Here is a 16,807-nt window from a genome sequence, read left to right as displayed (position 1 = left end):
TACAGTATGTGAGAACGCTGTTCATTGACTACAGCTCAGCGTTCAACACCATTGTCCCCTCCAAGCTTGTCACCAAGCTTAGGACCCTGAGACTGAGTAACTCTCTCCGCAACTGGATCCTGGACTTCCTGACGGGCTGACCCCAGGTAGTGAGGACAGGCAACATCACCTCCGCCACGCTGACCCTCAACACGGGGGCCCCACAGGGGTGTGTGCTTAGTCACCTCCTGTACTCTCTGTTCACGACTCCAACACCATCATCAAGTTTGCTGACAACACGACGGTGGTAGGCCTGATCACCGGCGACGATGAGGCAGTCTACAGGGAGGAGGTCAGTGACCTGGCAGTGTGGTGCCGGGACCACAAACTCTCCCTCAACGTCAGTAAGACCAAGGAGCTGATCATGGACTACAGGAAACGCGGGGGCGAGCACATCGACAGGGCTGTAGTGGAGTGGGTTGAGAGATTCAAGTTCCTCAGGGTCCAAATCACTAAGGACTTAAAATGGTCCACACACGTGCACATCCCTCAGGAGGTTGAAAAAGATTGGCATGGACTCTCAAATCCTCAAAAAGTTCTACAGCTGCACCATTGAGAGCATATTGACTGGCTGCATCACTGCTTGGTATGGCAACAGCACTGCCCTCGATCGCATGGCGCTACAGAATGTGGTGCGGACAGCCCAGTACATCACTGGGGCCGGGCTTCCTGCCATCCAGAACCTCTATATCAGGCGGTGTGAAAGGAAGGCCCAGAAAATTGTTAAAGACTCCAGCCACCCAAGCCATAAACTGTTCTCTCTGCTTCCGCACGGCAATCATTACCGGTGCATCCTCTGACACCAACAGGCTCCTGAAAAGCTTCTATCCCCAAGCCATAAGACTGCTAAATAGCTAACAAAATGGCTACATGGACTATCTGAGTTGACCCTTGTATTTTATTTTTATTTTTGCACTGTCTCTATGCACACTCACAGGACTCTACACACTCACGCACACTGACACTCCAACACACACTTAACATGCACACACATTTATACGGACTCTACACACTCACACTCACACACACACTCACCAACTACAATCTTCCTTTACGCTGCTGCTACTCTGTTTATCACACATACTGATGCCTAGTCACCTTACCCCTATACATACAGTACATTCGGAAAGTATTCAGACCCCTTGACTTTTCCCACATTTTGTTACATTACAGCCTTGTTCTAAAATGTATTACATAAAATGTTTTCCTCATCAATCTACACACAATACCCCATAATGACAAAGAAAAACAGGTTTTATAAATGTTTGCACATTTATAAAAACTAAAAAACTGAAATACCTTTTTTAAATAAGTATTCAGACCCTTTGCTATGAGACCCGAAATTGATCTCAGGTGCATCCTGTTTACATTGATCATCCTTGAGATGTTTCTATAATTTGATTGGAGTCCACCTGTGGTAAATTGGACATGATTTGGAAAGGCACACACATTTTACATTTTAATCATTTAGCAGACGCTCTTATCCAGAGCGACTTACAGTTTTCATACTGCCTTCATGTCAGAGCAAAAACCAAACCATGAGGTTGAAGGAATTGTCCATAGAGCTCAGAGACAGGATTGTGTCGAGGCACAGATCTGGGGAAGGGTACCAACATATTTCTGCAGCATTGAAGGTCCCCAAGAACACAGTGGCCTCTATCATTCTTAAATGGAAGAAGTTTGAAACCACCAAGACTCTTCCTAGAGCTGGCTGCCCGGCCAAACTGAGCAATCGGGGGAGAAGGGCCTTGGTCAGGGAGGTGACCAAGAACCCGATGGTCACTCTGACATGGCTCCAGAGTTCCTCTGTGAAGATGGGAGAATCTTCCAGGACAACCATCTCTGCAGCACTCCACCAATCAGGCCTTTATGGTAGCGTGGCCAGACGGAAGCCACTCCTCAGTAAAAGGTGCATGACAGCCCGCTTGGAGTTTGCCAAAAGGCACCTAAAGACTCTCAGACCATGAGAAACAAGATTCTTTGGTCTGATGAAACCAAGATTGAACTCTTTGGCCTGAATGCCAACTGTAATGTCTGGAGGAAACCTGGCACCATCACTATGGTGAAGCATGGTGGTGGCAGCATCATGCTGTGAGGATGTTTTTCAGCGGCAGGGACTGGGAGACTAGTCAGGATCGAGGGAAAGATGAACGGAGCAAAGTACAGTGAGATCCTTGATGAAAACCTGCTCCAGAGCGCTCAGGACCTCAAACTGAGGTGAAGGTTCACCTTCCATCAGGACAACGACCCTAAGCACACAGCCAAGACAATGCAGGAGTGGCTTCGGTACAAGTCTCTGTAGCTCAGCTGGTAGAGCACGGCGCTTGTAACGCCAAGGTAGTGGGTTCGATCCCTGGGACCACCCATACACAAAAAAAAAATGTATGCACGCATGACTGTAAGTCGCTTTGGATAAAAAGCGTCTGCTAAATGGCATATTATTATTATTATTATTATTATTATTATATAAGTCTCTGAATGTCTTTGAGTGGCCCAGCCAGAGCTCGGACTTGAACCTGATCGAACATCTCTGGAGAGACCTGAAAATAGCTGTGCAGCGACACTCCCCATCCAACTTGACAGAGCTTGAGAGGATCTGCAAAGAACAATGGGAGAAACTCCCTAAATACAGCTGTCCTAAGCTTGTAGCGTCATACCCAAGAAGGCTCGAGGCTGTAATCACTGCCAAAGATGCTTCAACAAAGTACTGAGTCTGAATACTTATGATATATCAGTTTTTTGTATTTTATAAATGTGCAAAAAATTCAAAAGACCTATTTTTGCTTTGACATTATGGGGTATATGTGTGTAGATTGATGAGGGAAAAATACAATTTAATCAATTTTAGAATAAGGCAATAACGTAACAACATTTGGAAAAAGTCAAGGGGTCTGAATACTTTCTGAATGCACTGTATCTACCTCTATCACTCCAGTCTCCCTGCACATTGTAAATATGGTATTGGAACTGACCCTGTATCATACTTTTTTACTTTCTCATGTTCTTCGTATTTCTTATTTCTCGTGTTTTTGTTTTATTATTATCTATTATTGGGTTTAGAGCTTGCAAGAAAGGCATTTCACTGTACTTGTGTACATGATATTAAAACTTGAACGTTGCTCCTAAAGACTTCCTGTCTGCCAGCGCCACAGCCCTGGTCCCCTGCCTCCACAGCACATGCTCAACACACTGCTATAGAACCAGAGAAGAGCACATTCTTGTCTCACAGCCAAACATTACATATGTTCTGTTTTCTCATTTTGTCTGTGTGTGGAGAAAGAGAAAGTAATTATTACGTATGGCTGTGTGCGCCCTCCTCCCCTCTTATTTCCCAAACAGCATTTCTCGTGTTTCAACCCTTTAATTGCTTTGGCTCCAAGTTGTCCTATCCTTTTGTCTTGGAGTGAAAGGAGCGGAAGGCACTTCAGCGCTGATAAAGTTTGCTTTTGGCTTCGCTCTGTCTAAACCAAAGGGAGTGGGCTTCACTGGACTGGAATCGTAGCCTGAGAAAGGCCTTTTTGAATTTTTAAGCTCTTGCAACTCTGGTATTTGTTCTGTATCTTTGTTTAAGAGGCCTCAGCAGTGGCACCCAACCAGTAGAGAGAATATATCCATGGAACATCCACTGCGTGTGGTGTAAAAGTGGTTTAAAACAGCCACCTGAAAGCGGTGAATGGTGAAAGAACACATTCCTAAAATCTGTTTAAAGATAGAAACTGTGTGAAGTCATGCCCTAATTCTCTGCTAGTTCACATTGCAGAGCCCTTGTTATATTCCCATCAAAATGAGAGTACACTTAGAGAACTGGGGTCCAGTTCAGATCTACTTAGGTACACACTGTCTTGTGGGCAATGGATAGAAAAATATGTTTCTTTGCAGAACTAATCATACTTTCATCGCAGTGCTGTCTGTCCTACAGCATGTCTTATGTCGCACAATCACAACTGTATTTTGCTCATTTTATTTCAGCGTTGTGATGTTTTGGTTGATTGTCATTTGCAGGTTTCCACTTCCTGTGACATCATCACACCATGCCTGAGGGGGCGGGCCGAAGCAGCCAGAGAAAGCCCAGCAACCAAGGTCAGAGGTCAACACTGATACTGTCACACCTGTGCTGTTAGTGTTGTGTAACGTCAGAGTATTCTTTTCAACTTTAGATGTTTTATAAAAACTCAATGTCAATGTATGCAAAAAATTAATGTATCTACTGTAAATTCATATTTTAAATGTGTTTATCTTGTTTGGTTATTGTTACCTTAGCAGTTTCACACCGTAGCTACAGTATAGTTAAAGATGCACTCCGGGATCTTAAGCACAATACATTTGTAACATATTGCACAAATTGGATTCGTAACATATCACAGGAAGTGCAAAATTCGTATGATATCATACGACTTGCAAAATTTGTAACATATCACATGAAATGGATGACGTAGTACACAATTGGATGACGTTGTACACACAAAACGGGGACCCGTTTTGGCTCGTGAGCACCACTTTCAAAGCTAATGGCTGAAATTTAATGAGAGCGACTGAAAGAACTCAGTAATGAGCTAGCATTATGAAGAGCCACCAAGGTTGATTTTTGTTGTAACATTGGAGTTCTTGTTAAGGGTATAGAATTAGAGTGCATGTTCTGTTTACTGTATGTTTTGTGGCTGCTCGCAAAGTATAATGTTGAACAATGTTTAGGTGTAAAAAGAGAAGAAATCTCTCTCTGCAGATTATACATGAAAAATAGTCTACAGAGCATGCCCAAGATAAGGGTGTCCAGTTAGCATAGAAATGACAACGTCCAAATTGTCAAATTGACGAGAGGGAAGTGGTGAGACTATGGGAGGCAACTGAACGTGACTATATTTAGGCCTTAATTTGTCCCTTTCCCACCCCCCAGTTTAACCCAACAATATTAACGGAGTCGATCATGACTGAAAATGTTGAGCAAATGCACAGACAATGTGGATTGTTTAAGGGTGTTCACTTCTCATTGGAAAGTCCTCTGTAAACATAGGGAAGTTGGAAAACCTTTGAGTGGCCTAGCTTTGGCTCAGCATTGTGAAGGGTCACAAGATCAAATTTATGGGATTTATTGTATTGCATTGCAGGGTCATTTATTCCAACATAGAAAATACTGTTTTACATAACGCAAAGTATATTGAACTGCTTTTATACAGTTGAAGTCGGATGTTTACATACACTTCGGTTGGAGTCATTAAAACTTGTTTTTCAACCACTCCACACATTTCGTGTTAACAAACTATAGTTTTGGCATGTCAGTTAGGACATCTACTTTGTGCATGACACAAGTAATTTTTCCAACAATTGTTTACAGACGATTATTTCACTTATAATTGTCACGTTCGTTCATGAACGGGACGGACCAAGGCGCAGCGTGATATGTATACATGTTTATTTGACTTATAAACACAACGACAAAACAATAAACGAAACGTGAAGTCCAAGGTACACAAACAACATACCTCACAACGTAACAAGATCCCACAACCCACTAGTGCCAATAGGCTGCCTAAGTATGGTTCCCAATCAGAGACAACTAGCGACAGCTGCCTCTGATTGGGAACCACACCGGCCAACATAGAAATACAAATACTAGAATATACAACATAGACAATCACCACATAGAAAATACACACCCTGACTCAACAAATACGAGTCCCCAGAGTCAGGGCGTGACAATAATTCACTGTATCACAATTCCAGTTGGTCAGAAGTTTACATACACTAAGTTGACTGTGCCTTTAAACAGCTTGGAAAATTCCAGAAAATTATGTCATGACTTTAGAAGCTTCTGATAGGCTAATTGACATCATTTGAGTCAATTGGAGGTGTACCTGTGGATAAATTTCAAGGCCTACCTTCAAACTCAGTGCCTCTTTGCTTGACATCATGGGAAAATCAAAAGAAATCAGCCAAGACCTCAGAAAATAAATTGTAGACCTCCACAAGTCTGGTTCATCCTTGGGAGCAATTTCCAAATGCCTGAAGGTACCACGTTCATCTGTACAAACAATAGTACGCAAGTATAAACACCATGGGACCACGCAGCCATCATACCGCTCAGGAAGGAGATGCGTTCTGTCTCCTAGAGATGAATGTACTCAATCCCATAACAACACCAAAGGACCTTGTGAAGATGCTGGAGGAAACGGGTACAAAAGTATCTATATCCAGTCCTATATCGACATAACCTGAAAGGCCGCTCAGCAAGGAAGAAGCCACTGCTCCAAAACCGCCATAAAAAAGCCAGACTACGGTTTGCATCTGCACATGGGGACAAAGATCGTACTTTTTGAAGAAATGTCCTCTGGTCTGATGAAACAAAAATAGAACTGTTTGGCCATAATGACCATCGTTATGTTTGGAGGAAAAAGGGGGTTACTTGCAAGCCGAAGAACACCATCCCAACCGCGAAGCACGGGCGTGGCAGCATCATGCTGTGGGTGTGCTTTGCTGCAGGAGGGACTGGTGCACTTCACAAAATAGATGGCATCATGAGGAAGGAAAATTATGTGGATATATTGAAGCAACATCTCAAGACATCAGTCAGGAAGTTAAAGCTTGGTCGCAAATGAGTCTTCCAAATGGACAATGACCCCAAGCAAATTTCCAAAGTTGTGTCAAAATGGCTTAAGGACAACAAAGTCAAGGTATTGGAGTGGCCATCACAAAGCCCTGACCTCAATCCTATAGAAAATGTGTAGGTAGAACTGAAAAAGTGTGTGCAAGCAAGGAGGCCTACAAACCTGACTCAGTTACTCCAGCTTTGTCAGGAGGAATGGGCCAAAATTCACCCAACTTATTGTGGAAAGCTTGTGGAAGGCTACCCGAAACGTTTGACCCAAGTTAAACAATTTAAAGGCAATGCTACCAAATACTAATTGAGTGTATGTAAACTTCTGACTCACTGGGAATGTGATGAAATAAATAAAAGCTGAAATAAATCATTCTCTCTACCATTATTCTGACATTTCACATTCTTAAAATGAAGTGGGGATCCTAACTGACCTAAGACAGGGAATCTTTACAAGGATTAAATGTCAGGAATTGTGAAAAACTGAGTTTAAATGTATTTGGCTAAGGTGTATGTAAACTTCCGACTTCAACTGTAGGTCTTTTCATGTATTCGTGTTTTTTATTTTTACCAGGAAAGCCTTTTAGTCATTAAGGGGTCCACTATAGTTTCACTCACTTCAAGGGGTCTCCTTATATGATGTTTTCTTTCAGGTTACTTTTACATTCTCCTAACTAATTTGTCCAGTCTAAAGCATTAACTTTCACTGACTGCCTGTCCCTCATGTGTATTTAGCTCAAGTGCTTTCACTGAGCTCATTTGCACTTTCCCCCTGTCGCCCCTAGCAACTGCACTGAAGTCAAGCATGCTCTCAGCTAAAAACAGTGTGTTTTTGGTCCCAACCACATCCTCTGGTGGGTTGTCAGGTGCAGGCCTCATTTTACACACACAGGCTGTACTGTTATGTCGGTGAGCAGAGGACAATCTTCCCCCTAAACTGTCATCTGTTTACTTTCTCGTTCTCAAAGCCCGTCTTTGACACACACACATCTGACTTGAAACTCCCCCAAATAATCAGTATACTAAAACACCAAATAAGGTGAATGCAACATGAAAGGCCAGCATGTCCTTGTGGTTTTCTCTGCATGGTTCAGAGCTTTTTTTCTGTTTCAGAAAGAGCAGAAAATAACAACTGTGCCAAGCTCTCGCCTCCTTTCTGCCCTCGCTTCATCAGTGGATTGCACCCTGACATGTACTAAAACAGGAAAACTGACAACAACAAAATACTCTCTCTCTTTCGCCCTCTCTCTCTCCCTCTCTCTCTCTCTTTATTTATTTCCCTCCCTCTCTTACTCTCGCTCTCGCTCTCTCACTCTGCATGTCTCTTGCTAACACTGACAGTTCCTGTCTCTGTAGTCTGTACAGAGTCAGACTCACAAAGTGCTCTAGACAGGCCATTGCCAGATGAATGAGGTGAGATGGAGGTGTGCTGTCGGGAAAAAAAACCAATCAATTGTTCTAACTGCTAGTTGAGTTGGAGTGTTGTTGACGTAATTGAGTTTGGTTGAACGGCGGGCGGGTGGTGGATCCAGGCTAGACGGTTCAGTGTGGGGTGTGGAGCTGGCTGGTCAGTGGTCTGAGAACTATGCCTGTATGGAACTGTCTGGGAGCCGAACTCAAGTGTGGCAGTAGCAGCAGCTTTGGATCCGGTAGTTTAAACAGGCTGTCCTCATGCATTCTGGAGGCCAGGGGAGAGGCTGAGCTCACTGTTTAGCAGGTAGGTGACTGTTGCTGTTTGCTGGAGTAGGTCTCTAATGGATTATAACTGTCAGTAGATGAAGGCATGTACCTGTTTGGCACTGCACGAGACTGTTAGCACTGGTGGTTGAGTTAGTGGGGCTGTCCTTAGCCCTCATTGGACCATTACTAGATAAATGGAAATAGTAGACTGTTCAAGGCCTGCTCTGACCAGTGTGGTTATGTTTTATTTTACTGTGATATTTACCTGATTTGACTTTCTGGTTACATGGTCAATTGTAATTACACAATTCTGACGTAATAACTAATTATTGTTTTTATGGGATTACAACAAGCACCACCGTGTACCAGTTTGAAAAGCAGGTAGTTAACAATACTGTGTTTAATTCTTATATACTGTACCAGAAAGTTGCCCATTGCTGCAACATAATGTCTTAGCAAATACTAGGGAAATGGCAACTGCAACTAATAAACCACTGTAATTACTACTATGGCTATTAGGTAGGTTAGTGTGCACAGGAATTGTCACCTCAGATATGGCTTTGGCCATATATCCTGTGTTAGTACTATATGTTAACATGTTTAACCCTGATTGTGGCAGTATTGTTCAGAGTGTGGCATGCATCCACTCCAGACCTTTGGTCTCTCTCTCTCAGACCTTTTCTCTGATCTCATCTCAGCCCACATGTCTGTGTTTTGGTGGGCTGTCTTATATATTTTGACGCCAGGGAAAATACTGCAATTGTATATACCTACCATGGAGCAGCTTTTGTGATACGTCAGTGTAGAAAAATCTTTCTGAGTGTTCCACTTGAGCCCACATGGGTCTCTTGAGTTGAATCCATTCTACTCTTATGACTGAATTGCCAGTTTTCCCCAAAAATATTTGATTACAGTAACATTACTGTATAAAAAATGATTAGTTGAATCAACAAAATCCTACTCAGCCATGCTAGTAGCCCAGCTTGGCTACACTCTTAGAGAAAAGGGTTCCAAAAGGGTTCTTCAGCTGTCCCCATAGGATAACCCTTTTTGGTTCCAGGTAGAACCCTTTTTGGTTCCAGGTAGAACTCTTTTTGGTTCCAGGTAGAACTACCTGGAACCAAAAAGAGTTCTACCTGGAACCAAAAAGGTTCTTCAAAGGGTTCTCGTATAGGGATAGCCACAGAACCCTTTTAGGTTGTAGATAGCACCTTTTTTTCTAAGAGTGTTAGTTTTTCTGAATGGGAGTGTTGGAAAACAACAGCTACCGCCCAGGCTCCAGGCTGATGATAAAGACGATGGGTCAGGTATCAGCTTTGACTAGAGCAATAAATATAGCACTGCAGAATGCAGTGATTTGACTTATGACCATGGAAACTCTATCCATAAACACATACTGCAAGTTTATAGTCTGTGTTAACCTCAAATAAGGTAATTACCAATTGGGCAGCAATGAGGTGGAAACTTAAATCTTTGGAGACTCTCCATGGAAAACCACTAAGATTGATTGTATAAAATGTCTGCAATTAGAAAGTATAATATGAGTTTGGAGCAATTATACTGATTAATACATTTTTCAATATAATTATTGGTAACGATGCATCTGCCCTTTCACAGTCAAGTGTCTTAAGGTAAATAGCCAATGTGTTTATAGAATAAGGGCTATTTGACCTCATTTGAACCCATTTGTAAAAATAAATTTAAAAAACAGTAATTGAATCCCTGATTATAATACAATTAACTTTAATAAGATAGCTTATCATAATTGAGCTTTTTGTTTCCTGATGTGATACGATTTTTTTGTGCACACATGCACAATGAGTCTCACCCTGCATCTTACTTAATGGAGATTACCACCAGTCAAGCATTCACATCTATGTTTAGCTGAGGGCATATTTTGCTGTCTTTCTCTTTTTTTCTCTACTGAAGCCAAGTCATTTTCCGTCCATATAAGACTGGAGTCATTCTACTGCTTTTCTTGGAATCAGGCCAACGTAGATAAACACTGCCCTTCAAGCAGCTCATGAGTTTGCTTAAATCAAAATCAGACAATTAATTCGGCCAAAATGCTTTAGAATCTTGTGTGAATGCCCTCGAGCAAGGAAACCATAGTGAATGTCTGCTAACAGCTAATGGTTAAATGAAGCTTCTGATAGATGGGGGTACACACATCACGGTCACAGACACACAGTCGCATAATCGTGGTTCATTGCAGTTCATAGTGATTCATGATTACTTGGTGGAATATGGGTAACATTTTAACAAGGAAGCAGTGGCCCTGGGTTCTGTTGAGGATTAGATAGCTAAATAAGGAGTTGTTGTTTTCGTTGTCTTCGTGTAAGGGTTAGTGAGCGAGCGAGGCATGTAACAGTCTTCTGAACTGAACAATTATGCTACCGGAAGTGATGGATTGTTCCTCTCGGTTGGCCCTCCCTTTCTGAAGTGGGCAGCCATTGTAGCACCACCAGTTCTATATTTTACTCTCAACACAGTGAGTCTTTTTTTCATAGCCTGGGCTTATTTCATGCTCATTTACCATGACAACCAGTCTATTTTCTCTCAAATTATTTGATTTCAGACAGAACCCTTCTCTGTCTAGTGTTCTGTTCCCTGTGTTCAATTGGCCTTGCCTGACAATGCTGAGATGGTCCCAATAAAGGGGGTCACTGGGACCTCAGTGAATCTACTCCACCGACCGGCAGATCAAGCTGGGAGGAGGAAATTGGGCTCTCTGTTTCCTGTCAGCCCTGAATTGGCTTTGTGTGTTTTTGCACAAAAGTGCAGGAGGTTACCAAAACAAGAAGATTGACAGCGAGATTGTAGCAACCTAACTGTGAAAAAAAAAAATCTTGTAATTACACCTTTTTTGACACCCCTTGTTTCCTGCATGGCAGCTTTGTGGTTATGTTCAGAGGTACACAAAGTAAGCTGTTCAGTCAGCCTGCTCTGGCTTTCATAGCAGAAACCAACCTGCACATTAGTATTGTAGTACTGTAAGTCTTTTGTCTTATTGTTAGCCAAGAGGAGAAGGCAAAGTGTTCTGGCACCTATTTCCCAACTGCTGCTGGCAGCCCAACTTGGTAATGTGAACTGATTTAATTTAATACGCCTAAGCGAAGTGTGAAAGTGATCCAAGAAAAGCCTGTAGGGTTAAAACAGGCCTGCCTTCACCGATGGTTGGTTGGAATAGTTTGTGTTGATTTATGTTGACATGACATTGACTGTCTCCTCCTTTCCTCTCCTCCTTTCCTCTCCTCCTTTCCTCTCATCCTTTTCTCTCCTCCTTTCCTCTCCTCTTTTTCTCTCCTCCTTTCCTCTCCTCCTTTCCTCTCCTCCTTTTCTCTCCTCCTTTCCTCTCCTTTCCTCTCCTCCTTTCTCTCCTCCTTTCCTCTCCTCCTTTTCTCCATCTTCTCCCTTCTTCCCTCACCCAGCTGCCAAGCGCCCCTCCTCTGTGTCCTCCCTGAGCAGCATTGTGGGTAGGATGGCCTCGTCGGAGCGCGCCTGCCGCGGGAGCTGCACCTCGGTCAACACGGTGTGCTCGGACAGCGACCGTACGGCCAGCCTCAGCTCCTCTGCCTCCTCCGCCTCCCTACAAGACGGACACTCATCCTCCTCCTCCTCCTCGCTGCCTTACGGGGCCGTGCCTGCCTTCCCCTCCTCGCCGCAGCGCAATGGCTCCGACATCAGCCTGGACCTCACACCCCTCTCCCAGCTCCCAGCGGGGGTAAACCCTGCCACCCCCGCGTCCCCGCCCAAGCTGTCTCGCTTGGAGAGGGTGGCGTTGGAGATAGTGGAGACGGAGCAGGCGTATGTGAGGGACCTCAAGAGCATCGTAGAGGTAAGAAAGAAGCCCTCCTCTCCCTTCCCCTCCCCTCTCCTCTCCTCCTGTCCTCAGTACAGTCAGTGTGTCTCCTCTCTGTGCTATGACCTGCTGCTGGCACAGGCCTGAGAGCAGCTACACCTGGCCAGTAAATCTAGCTACAGCCATTACCTCCCCATTCCTGGTACTTGGTACCATGTTGACATGGAAAGAATAGGCTTTAACATGATCATCATATGGTTTACATATTGGCATGTATACAGTTTACAGTATACATATTGAGTTGATTATTTCTGAATTTGAATTACCACATCTATAGTAAAACTGGAACGCATGGATACTGTAGGTTGTGTCAGCAGTTTTTCAACCCCTTTCTACAGAGGAACTCCTCGACTCTCCCACCAGCTTCCTATAAATAAAATGTGAACAATGCTTTCATCCCCTCCTCGTTCGGTGGCCATCTTGGAGCCCTTTCTGGCCTCCCCGTGTGCCTCTGTGGCTCCATCCATCAGTGGCCCAGGTAGAACGCGAAACGGGCGAAACGAGGGTATGGCACGGGATGAAAGCAGCAGTAAATCCAAGTCATTACTTCAAAAGGATGTTTCACACTCCTATCCGACAGGGTCAGCTGGCTTGTGACAATGAGGAGTCTGTGACTGATCACACACACAGACTAACGCTCGCATACGCACACACATACACACTTACACACACTGATACAACACACATGCTCGCACATATACATGCACGCACACACACAGATGGAGAATTAGTTTGAGAAGGAACAGAGTGTGGTTGTTGAGTCAGGGGCCCTCTGAGTGGACGGCCGTCAACACGTTTATCATATTGCCCTTGGAAGCGGATGGAGCTGGAGGATTTAGCTGTGACCTTTAAGGTAGGTCAGGAATCAGGAGTCTCTCTACGGGACTGAGGAGGAAAACAGAGAAAAGACAGTCTTAAAAGAATAGAGGAAGTGACATAACTTTAATGCCTCATTCTTTTTTTGGCCAGTGCTCCCTTGAAAAAGTTATTTGCATCTCTTTTCCTGGTTTAGGTTTAGGTTTAAGTGTAGATATAGGGTTACGGTAAAAGCCAATTTACGCTTGATCTGAAAATGTGGTCGGAGGCTCCGTATGCAGGGTGCGACGCAATTGCGGAACTTCCAGAGGCATGCAGAGGCAAAATCAAGCTCCGTACCGCATCGCCGTGTGCCTCTCAAACATTGTAACAATGCAGAGAGCTCTGTATAGCTCCGCAGTCACATGATTGGTTGACGGTAGGTGAGGGCGGGACATCCTGTATAAACACAAACTCACTTCCTTGACAACTTCCTTCACAACAGCTCTGCTCCGCTAAGCCCAAGAAGTATGAAAGCCCTGACGTCTGCGGTACGGCCACTTCAGACGTCGGCTTGACCATGCAGAGCCTATAAGGGTTATGGTACAGTAATGGTTAAGGTTAGGGGCATGGCTAGTGTAAAGGTTAATGGATAGTTAGTTGAACAGTTTGTTGATAGCTACTTGAACATCTATAAACAACCTTTTGGTTGTATTTTCTTTTTGTTGATTGTGAAAGCCAGCCTGATGGACCTATAGTAGGGTTAGGTTGAGGTGCAAGACAGTTTCATGCAGGTCTGTGCTGGAGGGAGGGAGTGATCTGCTTAAGGGGTTCTGCCTCTGCTTTGATGTGGAGAGAGAGGGGTAATGTTGCCAATGCCGGCCATTAGCAAGTGGCGATCAGCGGGTGGTACAATCAGCGCTCTGGGAGAACGGTGCTGAGAGCGGAGGGTTAAATGTGCGTCTGTGCGTGCATGAGAGAGAGAGAGAGAGAGAGAGAGAGAGAGAGAGAGAGAGAGAGAGAGAGAGAGAGAGAGAGAGAGAGAGAGAGAGAGAGAGAGAGAGAGAGAGAGAGAGAGAGAGAGAGAGAGAGAGAGAGAGAGAGAGAGAGAGAGAGAGAGAGAGAGAGAGAGAGAGAGAGAGAGAGAGAGAGAGAGAGAGAGAGAGAGAGAGAGAGAGAGAGAGAGAGAGAGAGAGATTCTTCAGGACATGTGATGATAGGTGTGTGGGTTAGAGGTTCGAGAATGTCTGAAATGTAACCCTTGTTCCTTTTGCTTGACAGTTCTTTTGAAGTTCAGCCTATAAGAGCCAGTAAAAAGAGCAGGTATTTGACTGAGCTGGCCTGTGCAGGGATGCCTTCCAGATCAAATGTCCATACATTTCTTTTTGCGGGGCAGGGATTTGGGCAAGAGCACAGGTGTTTTATCGATCTGGAATAAAACAGCCGTGATGGAATGGAGTTCGGTGTTGGCTGACCCAGAGTGCTGACTGTGTGAGTTGCACATGTGATGCCTATCGGCTCGAGCGTTCATTAGGCTCAGCCTTTACCAGTTATGGAAATCTGGTTTTGATCCAGGGATGATGTCAAAGTTGCTGGTAATAAGAACCAAGTATGATGATTGGAGTCAGTGTGTATGTGAACAGTTTATTAGCTTGCCTTCTCGTGTGTGTGCATGTGTGAGCTCCCATATTGCTTATATAGGTCTTGAATGTGCAGTATACAGTATGTTGGAAGACACAGGAGGAGAAAGGGGGAGAGTAAATGGGGAGAGCCGGGGAGAAACGGGGAGAGTAAATGGGGAGAGCCGGGGAGAAATGGGGAGAGCGAAGCCCCCCTTTCATTCTCGCTGTACTCCTGCCAAATAGGACAGGAAATTGGGGTGGGGGTTTGGGGGAATGGAGCGTTTTTTGCCTCTCCTTGGCTGTAACCCCCAGTTTGGGGTACATGCAGAGGGGAGGATGGAGGGGCCCTCGCAGGCAGCACAGAGGGACAAACTCCTTTCTCCAAACTCTGACCTAGTTTCTCAGACAAAGAGACCAAAACCTGCCGGCTGCTCCAGCCTCTCTTTCTCTCTCTTGCTTTCCTTCTAACTGCCTTTCTTCCTTTTTCACCTTTCCTTTCATAGTGAAACTTTTATCTCTTTCTTAATTTCTTCTACCTTTCTGTTCTTGTGCTCTCTTGCGTTTAACCCTCTTATTTCTCAGTTTCCCCCTCAAGTCTCTTCCTCATTCTTCCTGTCTTCTCCTCACTTCTTCTGTCAATTTCTCACTCATCCGTCTGTCTCTCTCTCTCCTCATCTTGCTATGGGTCCTCCTTGCCCTCCCAAAGGAGTGTGTGTGTGTGTGTGTGTGTGTATGTATGTAGGCCTATCTGTGTGTGTGTGCCTGCGTGCGTGCGTATGTGTGTCTGTCTGTGTGTAGGTGTGTGCATGTGTGTGGAAGTGTGTGTGCGAGGGGGAATTCTTGTTCACCCATGAACGCCTGTAAGTCGACAGTAATTACAGTGTCAGTGTACCCTTGCCTATAAAAGGTGATGAATGTGGCGCCTAATTTTGCCCCACTTTGGCTTGTTTGCTTTTCCCAGAACCCCCGTGGCTCTGGAAACAAACACAACTGGAGACAAAGAAGAAAAAAACTCCACATTTTACCCTCCAGGAATGTACCCTAGGAGCGCTCCACTCTGCTCCGTCAGGGTTGGGGGACATTGAAGCCCCCTTCCCGGTCATAACGTCCTGCCATCCCCACCTCTCACCCCCTCCCACCCCCCTGTTCTCTCACGCATACTTTGTCTGTTTATTTATTTACTGCTGTTTATTTTTGCAGTCAAGTTGGCTTCATCTTATTTTAGCGCCTCTTTATTTTTCTGTTGTTGGCTCGTTCTCGCTGGCCAGAATGGTAACTGGGTCTCTGGGTGGGCCGCAGCCGCCCTCATGGTTACTCAGATCTCTCTGTTAAACTCAGACCAACAGAATGAACAACAACCCTGGATAGGATCCTTTGTGGATTCTCCATTGGGTTGGCATCTGGAGAGAGATGGGCTTGTCAGATGGGCTTGTTGACCACTTAAAAAGCCTGCTGATTATGGGACTATTGGGCCTTGGAGGGCTCTGATAAAGCTCTGACAGCTAGCCTAGATAAGGACTTTTAGCCTAATTACTGAACACTACATTGGAGGTGGTAGATTTGGAGAGTATTGTGCTCTGGGCCTGTGGATTGGCCAGACACATTTTGAAGCCCCCTTCTTTCCTAAGCCCCTTAGCCCAGCTCGGAGTGCTCTCTCCCAGGCTTCGCGGAGCAATGTGACCTGAGGGGGGTGGTACTTGGGGATGTTAGTCTGTGTTTTTAGGGGGGGACATATCATTTTTCTCATGAGACTAGAGCATGGCTTTATTTCCCAGGTCAGAGAGAGGAGCATGAAAGGAAAATAAAAATATTGTAACAGTGAGGCCTTTACCACTGAATTAATTGCTAGGTTTGGTTTCTTTTGGTTCTCAGTGTGTTTACAATAAGGATTGGTGTAGGGCTCAAGTATACGTTTTTTTCTCACGAAGGAAGCCTTCATGATAATTCAATTACAAATTACCGTAAAACAGCTATCAGAGAATCATCTGGATGGATGAACTAAAGGGACTACGCTGGGGAGGGATGAAGAAGGGACTTTTGTCCATTTGAGCAACTATGCTTAGGCATTTTGTGTTATGAAGTCAGAAACAAATGAGCATGAAGTATGAATGATGAGATTATGATGAAGATTGAATTTTGGTTATTTTGTCAATAAACATACTGACATGCATTTACAGAATCACATTCACAGAATCGCTCTCTCTCGCCCCCCCCCCA

General features: G+C 44.5%; 1 protein-coding gene across 3 annotated transcripts in view; it reads left to right on the top strand.

Moving 5' to 3' along the window:
• LOC121562872 overlaps positions 1-16,807 on the top strand; it is a 74,458-nt gene that overhangs the window by 15,060 nt on the left and 42,591 nt on the right. For 2 of the 3 annotated variants that reach the window (XM_041875036.2, XM_041875032.2), the window contains exons 2-3: positions 4,042-4,119; positions 11,743-12,149. In XM_041875036.2, coding sequence (XP_041730970.1) covers positions 4,071-4,119; positions 11,743-12,149 — 456 coding nt within the window. In that variant the 5' untranslated portion in view covers positions 4,042-4,070. Of the gene's footprint in view, positions 1-4,041; positions 4,120-7,971; positions 8,349-11,742; positions 12,150-16,807 lie in introns of those variants that run through there. The other variant, XM_041875039.1, reaches the window with a different exon arrangement.

The sequence above is a fragment of the Coregonus clupeaformis genome, chromosome 5 (genome assembly GCF_020615455.1).
Source record: "Coregonus clupeaformis isolate EN_2021a chromosome 5, ASM2061545v1, whole genome shotgun sequence".
NCBI lineage: Eukaryota > Metazoa > Chordata > Actinopteri > Salmoniformes > Salmonidae > Coregonus > Coregonus clupeaformis.
Note: the sequence above shows the minus strand (reverse complement) of the source record. Positions and strands in the feature narration are given on the sequence as shown.